General features: G+C 43.2%; 1 protein-coding gene across 2 annotated transcripts in view; it reads left to right on the forward strand.

The window, feature by feature from the left end:
• Positions 1-12,525, forward strand: part of SV2B (synaptic vesicle glycoprotein 2B) — a 64,940-nt gene extending 52,415 nt beyond the window's left edge. For both annotated transcript variants that reach the window (XM_051796693.1, XM_051796694.1), the window contains exons 9-13: positions 261-425; positions 2,876-3,009; positions 3,722-3,922; positions 6,194-6,353; positions 7,374-12,525. In XM_051796693.1, the coding sequence (XP_051652653.1) occupies positions 261-425; positions 2,876-3,009; positions 3,722-3,922; positions 6,194-6,353; positions 7,374-7,557 (844 nt within the window). In that variant the 3' untranslated portion in view covers positions 7,558-12,525. The remainder of the gene's footprint in view (positions 1-260; positions 426-2,875; positions 3,010-3,721; positions 3,923-6,193; positions 6,354-7,373) is intronic.
• Positions 12,526-13,030: the final 505 nt, after the last annotated feature.

The raw sequence follows: 13,030 nt of genomic DNA on the forward strand, positions 1-13,030 counted from the left end.
TAGCACACTGCTTTATTCCCCAACCAAGGGGAACTTAAATGAATTGCCCTGCTTTAAATGAATGGGAATGGACAAACATGCTTCTGAGATTAGGGGAGTGTTTAGGGTGAAGAAACACTTTGCTCCATCCTGTTTCAGAGCTGAGCCAGAATTTGTGTCAGAAATGCATTTGCATTAGAAGTTTAACAAGTTTGCAAGTTATGAAGTAGATCATTGGAAGTATTTTGTATTCCTGATGTATTTCTCCTGTCCTGCTTTAGTTACTATGGCCTTATTGTCTGGTTCCCTGATATGATTCGGTATCTCCAAGACGAGGCATATGATTCGCGAGTGAAGATCTTTGATGAGGAAGAAGTGTCCCACTTTACCTTTAATTTCACCTTGGAAAACCAGATCCATAGAAATGGGGAATACAGGAATGACAAGTAAGTGAACAGAATTTGGTTCAATGTATTCAAACAGAAATAAATGTCTAGGAAACTCTTTCTTTCTTTCTCATTTTCCATCAACTTGAACCTCTCTGTTGCTCTTCTGGACACACTGTCTAAATCTCTCAAATCCCAAAGGCAGTTTTCCACAAGCCAGATATCCTTTTTAGCCTGTTTTTCCACATACTCTCCCTCAGTCAATGGCACCTCCAGACCCCGGGGGGATGCCTGTTAAGAGTCCTGTTTCCAGCAGCCCGTTGTTGGGATCAGGGCAGTGGGTGCCCACCTGGCTGGGCTGGGCAGCTCTGGATGGAGAGATGATTTCTCTTTCCTTAGCCCACACTGACATCTACTGGGCTTGGGCAGCAGAGACCATCACCGGTAATAAAACTGCTCTGCTGCTATATTTCCAAAATAAAAAGCTGTTTTCTCTTGAAGTCCTCAATATGAATTACCCCAGCTCTATCCTGCAGCCCATTAGTGTGAGGTGTGCCATGGCCACACTGATGTGCTTCTCCCATTCCAGCCAGTATCTCCCCACAGCTGTGTGTGTCACCTTCTCTTTTAATGCTTTGAAGTCAGTGAAGTTGCTCCAGCAGAACATCATTGCTTTCCTTCCTTTTTTCTCTTATTTGCACTGAGCTTGGTGGGTTTTCTTTTGTATCCAGCCTGGACTCCAATCACTCTATGTCCACAGTGATAGAAATCCTAGCCATTCCATTACTGCTTTTCAAAATCCCAATAAAAAGGGGGGGAAAATACCCCTATGTAATTTCTGTGGAGATCCCATTGCCTCAGACAGACTTAAGAGGATGTTGCTCCAGCTGCCTTGCACCATGTGGGGAGTTCCCACTGTATGTTCAGTGTTACACAAAGCACTCATTGTTTTAATCTTCACAGCTGAAACCACATCTCATTGCCTAGCCAGATTGTTCCCCTTCCCTCAGAAACTATTTGTCTCCATTCCCTTGGTATATATCTGATAGACATTGGTGGGGGACCCCAATATGTGTCCTCCTGTCCTTCCAGAGACCTTCCCTGCAGGAAGGAGCTGTGCTTGGTGGTGAAAACCTAGCCCTGCAATTCCTATTCCCCAAAAGAAAGTGGTGATAAGTGGATGTTAGTCAAATGTAGGGACTGGGGACCTTTTTCTTATGCCCAGAGGAGATGCTGAGCTGTCACTAACTTCATTGAGAATTAGGGATGCTCAGCACCTTACTGGACAAAGACATAAACTGTGGTGAGCTAAAAATCCACAGATTACCAGGCCATTGCTATCTGACTCTTTTAAAGATGGATGTTAATAAAGCAAACTGCAGGAAAAACAGGCTTCTAACAGCCTTTGGGAGCAAATACATGACAGGCTATTACTGAGCAAATGCAGAACAGTTTTAAGTTTTGCTATAACCTATGAGACCTTCTAGATGGAGCAAAAGACTTGAATAGTCTTCTTGTGGTATTTTGTGCATTAATAATTTCTGTTAGTAGATTCAGTTAAGAAGCCCTGCAGTGCTCATTTAAAGGTGTAAATAGCCATCACACTGCACTGTGTTGTAAGTGCTCAATTCAATTAAGCTTCTGAATATATGTTAGAAGGGTTTTTTTATTTGGTGACAGTCGTGGCCTCTTTAACTAGAGCAATAATGCATGTTCTTAATAGCTCCTTACATCGTCCAAACATGCCTGTGCATTACCTAATACATCTTCTCAGTGTTCCTGCAAAATCTCACAGGTAAATCAATATTGTGTCATCCTTCAGGCAGTCAGGTCAGACATGTCAAGCTTCCCATCAGAGGAGAAATCAATCACCTGACACAGTTTATTATTTTTAGTGAAATCTGTTTTCATTACACGATAAGCAATAGACCTCGAACAGAAATGGTTGCAAGCAGAACTCAGATATCTCCCCACTCTTTCCAGAAACCCTACTGCATTTTCACTTAAAAAATCACTTTGAGTTTAGACAACTGTCAGAAACCTTTCACCAAATGGCTCAATAGGCTCCTGATAATGTCTGGGTTTATTTATGCTGGGAGAAGGGTGAGAATAAGGAAAGAAGCAACGTCAACTCACAACGGAAATGCCCTGCATTGAGTGAAAGTCTGTTTCTTCAGATGGCCCAGAACTGAACATGAGAGGATTTTTGTCCCTTTGGCCTTAAAAGCACATTTTGTTAGATGTGATTATTTTGAGGAATAAACTGCCAAAGATCCTAAAAGGTCCATATCTCTTTAAAAAAAACCTGTCTTCAAATCCTTCTGTCCTACTAAAACACAAAATATGTAAGCCCAGAGTTGGAAGAACAGTTTTGCAGCCAAGCAACACCTCTTCTGTAAATGACCCTAGAAATTGCCATTAGTGTCTGTCTCTTGAGACAGCCACTGCACACTACACAGTGTAGAAAATACCTTAAAGCACGGAGTGAAGTTCTGTTTTCTGCCCCACAGGTTTATTGGCATGAAATTCAAGGAAGTAAAATTTGAGGATTCGTTGTTTGAGGATTGCTACTTTGAAGATGTGACATCCAGTGAGACCTTCTTTGAAAACTGCACCATCATCTCTACTGTCTTTTATAATACCGGTAATGGGATTCCTGCTATGGTGTCATCTCCGTAACTAGGAACTATTTTATCAGAAAACTATTTTATCAGAGAACTATTTTATCTATTTTCTGGGAAAAAGGATGATAGGGATCTGTGAGTTTGAGTGTGTGCTGGGTAATGAGAGTGATGATGGAAAAAGAAGAGGATGATACTCCTTCAGGTTGTTCCATTAGTTGATTTTAACCACATGGCTTCCAGTGTCACTGGCTGCTGTGTGACAAATGCAAAATTCAGCACTCAGACCCTGACAGCTTAAAGTAATGGCAAAATTCTCGACACTTTACAGCTCTATTCAGTAAATTTGGCTTAAACTATAATTTTAACCAATTGGTGGTTGATGACTGTAAGTAGTAAAATAGTCATTAATTTATCCCGAAGAAGCTTTTCGTTTCTACTCTAATAAAGAACAAACCATAATGCCATGAAATCAAAACCTGCATTGCCCTGTCCTTGTGTCATGGGGATACTGGTCCAGGTGACTCCAAAAATAAAAGGAGTGTATGATCCTGCATGCACCAGGAGTCAAGGACACAACTAGAGTTTGCCACTGAAATAGAAACTCCCTGGCCCTTTGCATTTGATGAGGAGCTTTTCTTGGGTCTTTGATTTGGTTAGATCCTGGCTCCCATTGCTGCTGTATGAAGGGAGTTCAGCCAAGCAGGGTCAAGACTTTGCCTCTTTCACTCACAGATCTCTACGAACACAAATTCATCAACTGCAGGCTCATAAACAGCACATTCATGAAGGAGAAGGAAGGCTGCCACATCGACTTCGAGGAGGACAATGATTTCCTGATCTACCTGGTCAGCTTTCTTGGCAGTCTGTCTGTCCTGCCAGGCAACATCATCTCTGCATTGCTCATGGACAAAATTGGGAGGATAAAGATGATTGGTGAGTGGGGATGATGGGTGACGGCACAGGCCATGGGTGGGAACACAGCCCAGCAAAAACCGTGGTCAGTGTGAAGAGCTCACTGCATCTGCACACCAAGAGGGCTCTGCTGGGAATGAGTCATCCCCTTATCAAAAGGAGCTGAAGAGTAAAGACTAGAGAGTGAAGCAAGTGATCTACCCCATCACGGTGTGCAAGTGGCCTCCTCCCCACCTCCTCCCTCTGATTTTCTCTGTGTCCATGGCATCCTACTTTTTATTTTATTTTGGCTTTTGTGTCGAATCCTTCATGTTTATCCACAGGTCAGAGCTGAAGCAGGACCTCTTAGTGCTGTTGAGCTGATGCTGAAGTCCAAAGCCTCTGTATAAATAAATGAACACTTTGCTTGTAGCAATGAATATTCACAAATTTTATTTGATGTGGCAGCTTGACGGCCCAAGAGTTCCCTCTTTTATTTTTTCTGATTTTCAAATGATTGTACAAACAGCTTCAGGGACCATATGGTAAATTAACTGGCCATGTCACAGCCAAACAAGGTGCCACCCTTTAGCACTATGGAATAAGTTACTGAGTTCTCACCTTATCAGCTCTGTGAATACTTTGAGAATTTCTGCTGTTGATTCCTTCAGAGTTCAGACCTTTTTCTCCAGATACCATAGGAATCATGCCCAAAGGGACAGCTAAGGGAAGTTAATAAAATCAGGGATGTATCTCAGGGGTAAAGGATGAATCACTCTCTTGAGCTCACCTCTCTCTCCTCTGAGAACAGAGGGAAGGTAAGTTGGTTTTGCTTCACCATCAGACAGGTTAAAGTAGAGCAAGATGACCCCATTGGTGTGTCAGGAATGTACCTGGGGGGAAATAAGCATTCATGTGGTGAATTTGGAAAAGACCCAAACAAACTAGAGGGTATGTGGGAAATAAAGGAAGCTGAATGACAATGAGATTGTCCATCCTGCAAACATGTCAGCATTTCAGCATTCTCATCTGGAATTGAGATGACAGCTGGAACCCTAAATGCTTATTTCTTCTGCAAAATGAAGAGCACAGGACAAAAATTGGTAATGACACACTGAAACGTTTCACTATGGAATTTTCAATGGAAACAGCCTTCTGGCATCCCACCTGTATCACTCTGTTGAACATATTATTTTTGGTCAGCTTAACAGGAAAACTGTATTTTGCTTTTGTGTTATTTGCCTTTCTGGGACTTCAGTTCAGTTTTATTACGTCCCTCCAAACCTTCTCTTGTACAAAGCAGCAGATCTGGTGCCCTCACGATGACCCTAATGCTGGACTGTGCATTTTCAGCAGGGAGAAATATCCCACTGCACTATGGGGATGTGGTTTGGCCATGTACCATGGAGGAGAAGTGGACATGGGGTCCTGCATGACAGCTTTTCATAAGCAGGGTACTACAGTGGGAAGATGCAGTGTAATGTCCAAAATGAAACATTTTAGTTCCAGTTCAGCACCTGAATTATTTCAGATGGTGCCAAATTGGTTAAAAAAAACCCCCAAAAACAAAGAAAATTGTTTGGTTTTCAGGTAGTAAATGGAGCTATTTCAGTGATAACAGAACTTCCCAGTGAAAAATAGTGTGATATTGCAAAAATTGCATCTTTCAGGTGAAAATTCTCAATGGGGTAGAAGGCAGTGATGTAGCTATTAATATTTCTAAATCTGAACTGTGCCTAACTGAGCATGAATGCTCTCACTTTCTCCCTTGGTGGTGTTCATAAAATTATGGCTCCTGTGCAAATGTGCCATGAAATCTAATGATGTTCTTATAATTAAAAGAGACCTCAAGTGCTTCATACAAGTGACTGTAAATTATCCTAATTGGGACTAGAAATGCGTCAAGTGACTTCAATATGATATGAAATGCACTAGCTTATCACTTGAAACTCAAGTTGAAAAGCCTTCACAATGATGCTTCCTCCTCATTGACTTTCATGTTTACTTGCCTCTGCTCTTCCTGGGTCCCTCTGGAAGTCCGAGATGCTGGAAACCTGCCTGGAAAAGCCTGTCTTCAGAGTCTTTGTAGAGCAGGACTATCAGCAAGATCATTGAGAACAGTTTCAAGCTGGTTTCCAGCATCAGAGAATGAGAGATAGGAAGGATCAAGGTACTTTTGGATTCTTACAGATTTAATTCCTATTGGGATGAAATGCCATTGCTTGAAAGCCATCTTTATCAACAAATGTGTTTGCTCAATTGTGGACAGGGGATGCTGGTGCCAACATTTTTCTCTTGTTTTCCCCCCTGTAGGTGGCTCAATGTTGATCTCAGCAGTGTGCTGCTTCTTCCTCTTTTTTGGCAACAGTGAGTCAGCGATGATTGGCTGGCAGTGCCTCTTCTGTGGGGCCAGCATTGCTGCCTGGAACGCCCTGGATGTCATCACCGTGGAGCTCTATCCTACAGACAAAAGGTGCTCAGAATATTTCCCCTTTGAGTCTCCACATTCTGACTTTGTCCTCTTGGTTTCTGATGCAAAAAGCCACTCTAGAGACACGTAGATGGAGGAAGTGGTTATTTTATTTTATTCTATTTTGTTTATTTTATTTTCACCAGTCCTTCAGGGCTGTGTAGTCCTGGAGCTACATGGAATCAGCACAGACATCTGCAGACATAATTCTGCATGCATGGTGGGTTGTACACAGGGATCATGTGGGCCTGTGGAAATTATGGCCAGATAAATCATAGGGTCATGGAATCACAGAATGGTTTGGGTTGGAAGGGATCATACAAGTTCCAAACCCCATGAAGGGACACCAAATGAAAAAAGTCCTCTCTCATTTCCATGGATGTACATGCAGGTCTGACCTTTCAGACTGCATCCCCCAGACTCTAGTCATGGCTCATCACTGGCAGCCTTTCCCTCCAAAACCCAGAGACAACCATGGGCACAGAAAGATTTGGTTCATGGGGCAACACAGGAAACTTCAGAAGAGTGTGCTGCAGATGAAAGCTTTCCTTACAACATCATTATAAGTACCTTTTTGCCCTTTTCAGGCTGTTGGGGAAGCCAGAAGGGAAGGAGAAGGACTGTGCGTTGAAAGTAGTATGCTTTTAGCTGCTGGGTGAAACAGGATTTGGAGGAGAGCTGTGGTTGCTTCTGTGGTGACTACCTACTCTAGGCAGCCCTTGGAAGAGTTTTGACAAGTTCTAGAGCAAGGCTGTGTCCTGCTGCCTTTAGGGAAGGCAAAGGCTGACATAGTGGGCCACTCTAGGGCTAGGAAGAATCTGAGATGGAAAGGAAAAAAGAGTGCACAGACATTCTTCTCATTCACACAGATGTGCAAAACAACAGCATTTATTTATCTATCTATTTATTCTGCTAGGTTTTATTTCCAACATAAGAGCATTCACAAAATTACCCATCCAGACCTTCTGTAGTTATGCCAGAGCCTCTCTCCTCACCATTGCTTTCTGCTTTTCCTCCCCACAGGGCAACGGCCTTTGGCATCCTCAACGGGCTTTGCAAGTTTGGTGCCATCCTGGGGAACTCCATCTTTTCCTCCTTCGTAGGGATAACCAAGGTGGTTCCCATCCTTCTGGCCTCCTCCGCTCTGGTTGGAGGTGGCCTGCTCGCTTTGCGCCTGCCAGAGACTCGAGAACAGGTCCTGATGTGAGCAACAGAGGCTCAGGGGTTCAGGGGGGGCAGACATAGAAGAACAAAAAAGAGCCACGTTTGGAAAACCCAAAATGTTCATTTCTGTACTGTTCTGTTGATACCTCAAAGCGAGGTGGCAGAGGGATTGAAGAGCCCGAAGGGATATAAACAAAACCCCGTAGTTTCTGACCTTTTCACAGCCACGACTGGTGCATGCAGCTCCCACACGCCCCTTGCAGAGCTTGGGTTCAACCTTGCCTACGCTGGGAGCCCACCCTGTCCCTCCCCATCCCACTGTAAGGACACCAGACGTAGCAGCGGCTCCGTGCATGTGTGCGCCTGTGTGGGCGCCAGCGTGTCCGACAGGAGAGCAGATCCTCACCCCCTCCTGCCTTTGCCGAGCTGTGAGATACTGCCCGCCCTGCCCAGCACTCCTTGGCAATCCATATCAGCTGTGCTCAGACACGAAGGGCATCCGAGGGGAGGCAGGTAACAAACTGCTGTAGGTGAGCTCCAGCAATAGGGGCAAGAGCTACAAATGTGGCCAGTGACCCACTGTCTTGATTTTGGGGTTACCACCCCAACCGCCTGGAATAGTGTGGGAGTCCTGAGGATTCAAGGATGGGTGCTTGGCTCTCTCAGAAGACTCAGAGTTTCAAAGCCCTTTACTGTCTTCACTTGGGCACAGAGAATCACTAGGCACCTTCTTGGTCTGAGAGAGAAATATCTACATAATTTTATATATATATATATATATGTATTTACACATACTTGCAAACATACATATACACATTGAAGTGGTCAGCTATTAAAATTTAGAATTTTTAATTTCTGCACCCTTAAGAGGATTTTAAGAGAGACACTAAAAACTAATCCCAATAATTAAAGATTATCTGGAGTCATGACCAGCTTAGTGCCACTTCATTCTTTATATCCAGACACCAAATATTGCAATGTATTGATGGCTGGGAATATATATTTCTATAATAATTAATTAGTTGTAGTTTTTTTCCTACAACTTTCACAGAGGAGAAATTGATATGCTGTTGGAGCGTTCCACAAACCAAATGTGTACATATTATCCAGTGTAAATAAGGGATTTTTGCCTAATACCTAGAGTATGGTAACTGTGAATTTACCAGCATTTTAGCCATATTATTTAAAGAATATGATGCTTGACTTTCTAATATACTTGGGTCTCATTGAAACACTGTAAGCACAGTTACTTAAAGCCATTTAACTTGTTACACAGGGAATGCACACAGCAAGCTTTCACTGTACAGAACATTAAATTCTCCATTTAGTGGCACAGTTTAGTTTGATATCCTGTGAAGAACATTCTTGAAATTTGTGTGCCCTTTCTATCATACAAGTCCTGTTGCACCTAGGAGCAAAGTGAGTTGTGTATTTTAGAGTATGTTCTCTTGGGAAGTCAGAATAAAATGCATCCTGTTCAAAAACACACTAATGCTCACAATAGAGGAGATAACACTAATTAGATCCTTTCAACAAGCTCAGCAATAGACCAGAATTGATAAGAAACCATCACATAGCGCAGGGAATATGTCCCACCAGGATATTTTGTGACGTAAAAAGTTCTTTTGTACTTTTGTTCATGATCTTCCTATTTACCTTCCTTTGGATTCTCTTTGTTGCTTTTTTCCCCCCTTGTTTGTTTGTTTGGGATTTTTTAAGAAAACCAAGGAAGGCTAGGCTGAAATCCTGCCTAGGACTGATGTCTCACACCTCTACCTTTGGCTGCACAGGGACAGTCACTTGCACTCACGCTGGCACCAGCCCAGCCCACGCTGCAGCTGTGGGAGTCAGTGAGGTGCTGCTGCAGAGGGCGGCCGAAGGACACACAGCAGGGTTAGATCACAAGCAGCAAATCCTTGCTGATGAGGCAAAAGCCTCTAATGAGCATCACTTTCATCATTGTGTCAATCAGGGCTAAACACTTCTGGAGTAGCGAGGCTACAATGGGCTGTTTGGGATTTTTGACATTTATTCTGAGTTTTATGAAATTGATAAAATCACAAGCTGCTGTAATAACAGAACTTATTATGCATAATTTCTTCATTTTATGGGTAGCTTAGGGCCTTTTTTTTTTTATTATTTGTCTTCAAAACAGCAAGGTTCCTTCTCTAAGGCAGGAGTGAATGTAATAATGTCCTTTGGCAGCAGTTCACAGATCCTGTTCAGAATCCCAGCCCAGAATATGTTTTTTTTCTCTAAGACTATCTGGTCCTTTTGCATGATAAGAAGCAGCTAAATATGTATTTTAACACAAAAGATCACCATGACTTTTAGGTTTCATCCATTTTGTTCGGCTGTACTTGCCAATTACCATATTACAATTGGGGGACAGGAGGGGAAAATTTTGTTTCATTTGCTGGACTGTTCGTTTGTGCTGCTCTGTGGAGCGAGAACCTGTTTATTTAAATATTTATTTTACATAGCACTCTCAGTTACTTATTACCCAATGCTCACAGAAAATCTATTTTTGTTCTCCATTGCCATTGTGCAGTGACCTTAATGACATAATTTATTTTGCAAAACTTCTCTATTAATTTTCAGAGAAGGAAGAAATTGAGGTCTTGAGGAGATATAAATGGCAAGATAGTATTAGGAAATATATCCAATCTTAGAAACCTTTCCTCTTTACAGAATGGCTTCCAGGCTGCTAAACCTCACTTCACAGACTAGCTGGGACAAAGTAAATAGCAATAGGATCTTGTTATCAATGTTACCCGGGCTACCCATGTGACTATAGAAACTTAGCATCCCTAAAATCCGTGGGTCAGTCACTTGAGGCTAAGGGGTGTTGCATGTGTGTTGGCACAAGGCTCCTATCCCTGGCTTGACCAGGGAGTTTGTGCCTAATAGTAGGAGAGAGCAAACACACACTGCAGCTGGTACAGGAGAGCCTGGGAAAAGACAACACTGAGCAGAGAAGGAAGAAATGAAAAGAACTCGTATCACCTCTCTGAGACACCTACAAGTCAGGGGTCTGTGGCTGAACTCATCACTCTGGGTCCCATTATTCTCAGCTGAAAGGCAGAGGCAACACATGTCACCATGCTCAGGCACCGTGCTGAGCTGAAGATGCCCTGGATAGCCCTGCTTCTTCAGGAACAGAGAAATCCAGGGCAACAGCTCCAGCTCAGGCATTTGCCTTTGTGACACTGGGCTGACACCTCCCATCCAACTTCAGTGCTAACAGGTGTAGTCAATACTCCCGATGTGTTTATTGTCCTTGTCATGGTGTAAATCAGCGTAGGCCTCACACTGCTGCTTTCCAGAGCAAAATGGTTGGTGGGTGCAGACCCCTCAACATTGGCTCTGATTGATTTGGGCTCAGTTTCAAGCCATGGGCTACCTGATAGGCTGAGCCTGAGTCCCAGAGTCCCAGAGCCCTGTTCAGGGGGAGATTTCTCATCAGGCACCTCCTCTGATGGCTCAGCTTTATTTCTTCTGTAAAATCAGCATTACACCTGCTGTGCAAGGGCCAGCATGCCTCTTCTATTGGTTCCCCTGCCCACGTTTGCCACAGTGAACAGTCTCTGTCTTGGATACACTGGACCATCCACAGAGAAAACTGCTGACCACGGGTCCCCTGGTGATCTCTGCAGAGCGCTATTTCCACAGATTCATGAACTTTACTGCAACAGGGACACAGAGGACCAAGACAGAGGACTTGCCTTAAATCCCAAAGATCTCTGTTCTAGAGGACAGCTGGACCTCCTCATGGATGCGTGGCACACCAGTACAGCCACTGATCCAGGGACATTGTGGCATAGGAAAGGTGAGTCTAGGGAACCCAAATGGACCTGCTGTGACTCAGTGTCTTCAGCTGTTCAGCCATGTAACAGGGGTCACAGGAGGAGTCCTTTGCTGAGTTTCTGAGCATGCAGACACAGACATTTAGAGGGACACCAAGCACTGTTGATACTATTATAAAAGACTGGTGGTATTATAATGAGTTCTGCCTCCTTATACTCCTGTTGATTTAACAGGTTGTCGTATAATTAATTTATTTACTTCAGTTGTGCAGGACAGCTCCTGTTACTGCCTTTGGCTGTGCTATGTCCAAGTGACTGCTGCTTCTGCTGGGTGGGGTGATCCCCTTCTTGCCCATATGAACATCATTCTTTGAAATTCCTTGAAATGCTACATTATTTATAAACAGTGGTGTATGGATCTTTTGGACTAAGAAAAGGATCATTCTTGGAGAACCCATACCCAGAGCCAGGTGTTCTGCACACTGGGAAGTGCTCAGGCATCCTGATGTCCTTCAGTGATATTGAAGAGGGGCACTGAGGGATGTCCCCCAAGCCTGGGAGTGGTCCAGCCCCAAGATTGGATTCACAAAGGGACACAAAGTGAGGCTGCATGGAGCTGAGCTTTCTGCAGATGTGCAGGTCAGTCTCCTCCAGGTCCTGCTTTGAGACCTCCAACAGCAGAGTATACTCTGATGCTCTTAAGGAGGCCTTGGGTCCGTTTATATTTACTGCTTAAAGTCCTTTGACTTTCCAAAGGGCACACAAAACCCAAGAGGGTATTTTTAGGTTATGTAGATTTGAGCCCTATACATTTTATTTTCCATTAAGTTTCTCCCCGTTTCTCACCCTTGTATTAGCAAATGCTGCTTTTAGGAAGAATCACGCCTGGGAACTGTGAAGGAAACAAAACGAAATAAATTTCTTTGCTGTATGTGATGCTAGTGCTGTATAAATGTACACACACTGCAAGTCCCATTGTAAATAACACCCGGTGTCGTGCTTTAATGCAAAGTTTCATTTAGATGTTCTGTCAACTCTGTGTGTGAAATAGCCAATTCCAGTCCCTTGGTTCCTTTTCTTCATTTAAGACCTTCTTTTATTTTTTTTTATTTGATCTGTGTCTGGTTGTCACTGGAAATTGCAGCTGTTCCAATGGACTTTGTTTTTGTTCTCTCTGTCACATTAAAAAGCTGGAAGAAAAAGAATGGCTCTTGTAGTGTTGGTGTTTAATGTGCACTTTGAGGATTTTTACAAGGGCTGTCATGAGTGACTTTGTATCCTGACAATGTGGGGGCTTCCTCTGATGTTTGCTACTTGTACATCCTTCCTCTCTCAAACAATCCCACCTCAATTAAGTCTCCCTTCTATCACAGTCCTTTCACACCGTGGACTTCCAAACACAATACATGAGAAAATCTTTACCCTGAAAAGTTTTCTGGTAGGAGGAAGCATGAAATATCTTTAAAGGCCATGCAAGACCAAAAAACTAAACTCTGCTTTGTAACAAGAATACATCCAAAAAAACCCCCACTGCTTCTTGAGGCTTGGCACACCATTTGACCACAGCATACTCCCTTATTGGATGTGTTTCTAAGAATGTGAGCTCTTGCTTTTTATTTGCAGCTCTTTGTATAAATCTAACTATCCAGCCCATGTTTTCAGAGCAATGATAGAGACAACATCAGCTGTGTGGGAAAAGAGCTCATGGCA

This window comes from Manacus candei, unplaced genomic scaffold (genome assembly GCF_025592945.1).
Source record: "Manacus candei isolate 608988 ecotype Guabito, Panama unplaced genomic scaffold, ASM2559294v1 h1tg000046l, whole genome shotgun sequence".
NCBI classification, from domain to species: domain Eukaryota; kingdom Metazoa; phylum Chordata; class Aves; order Passeriformes; family Pipridae; genus Manacus; species Manacus candei.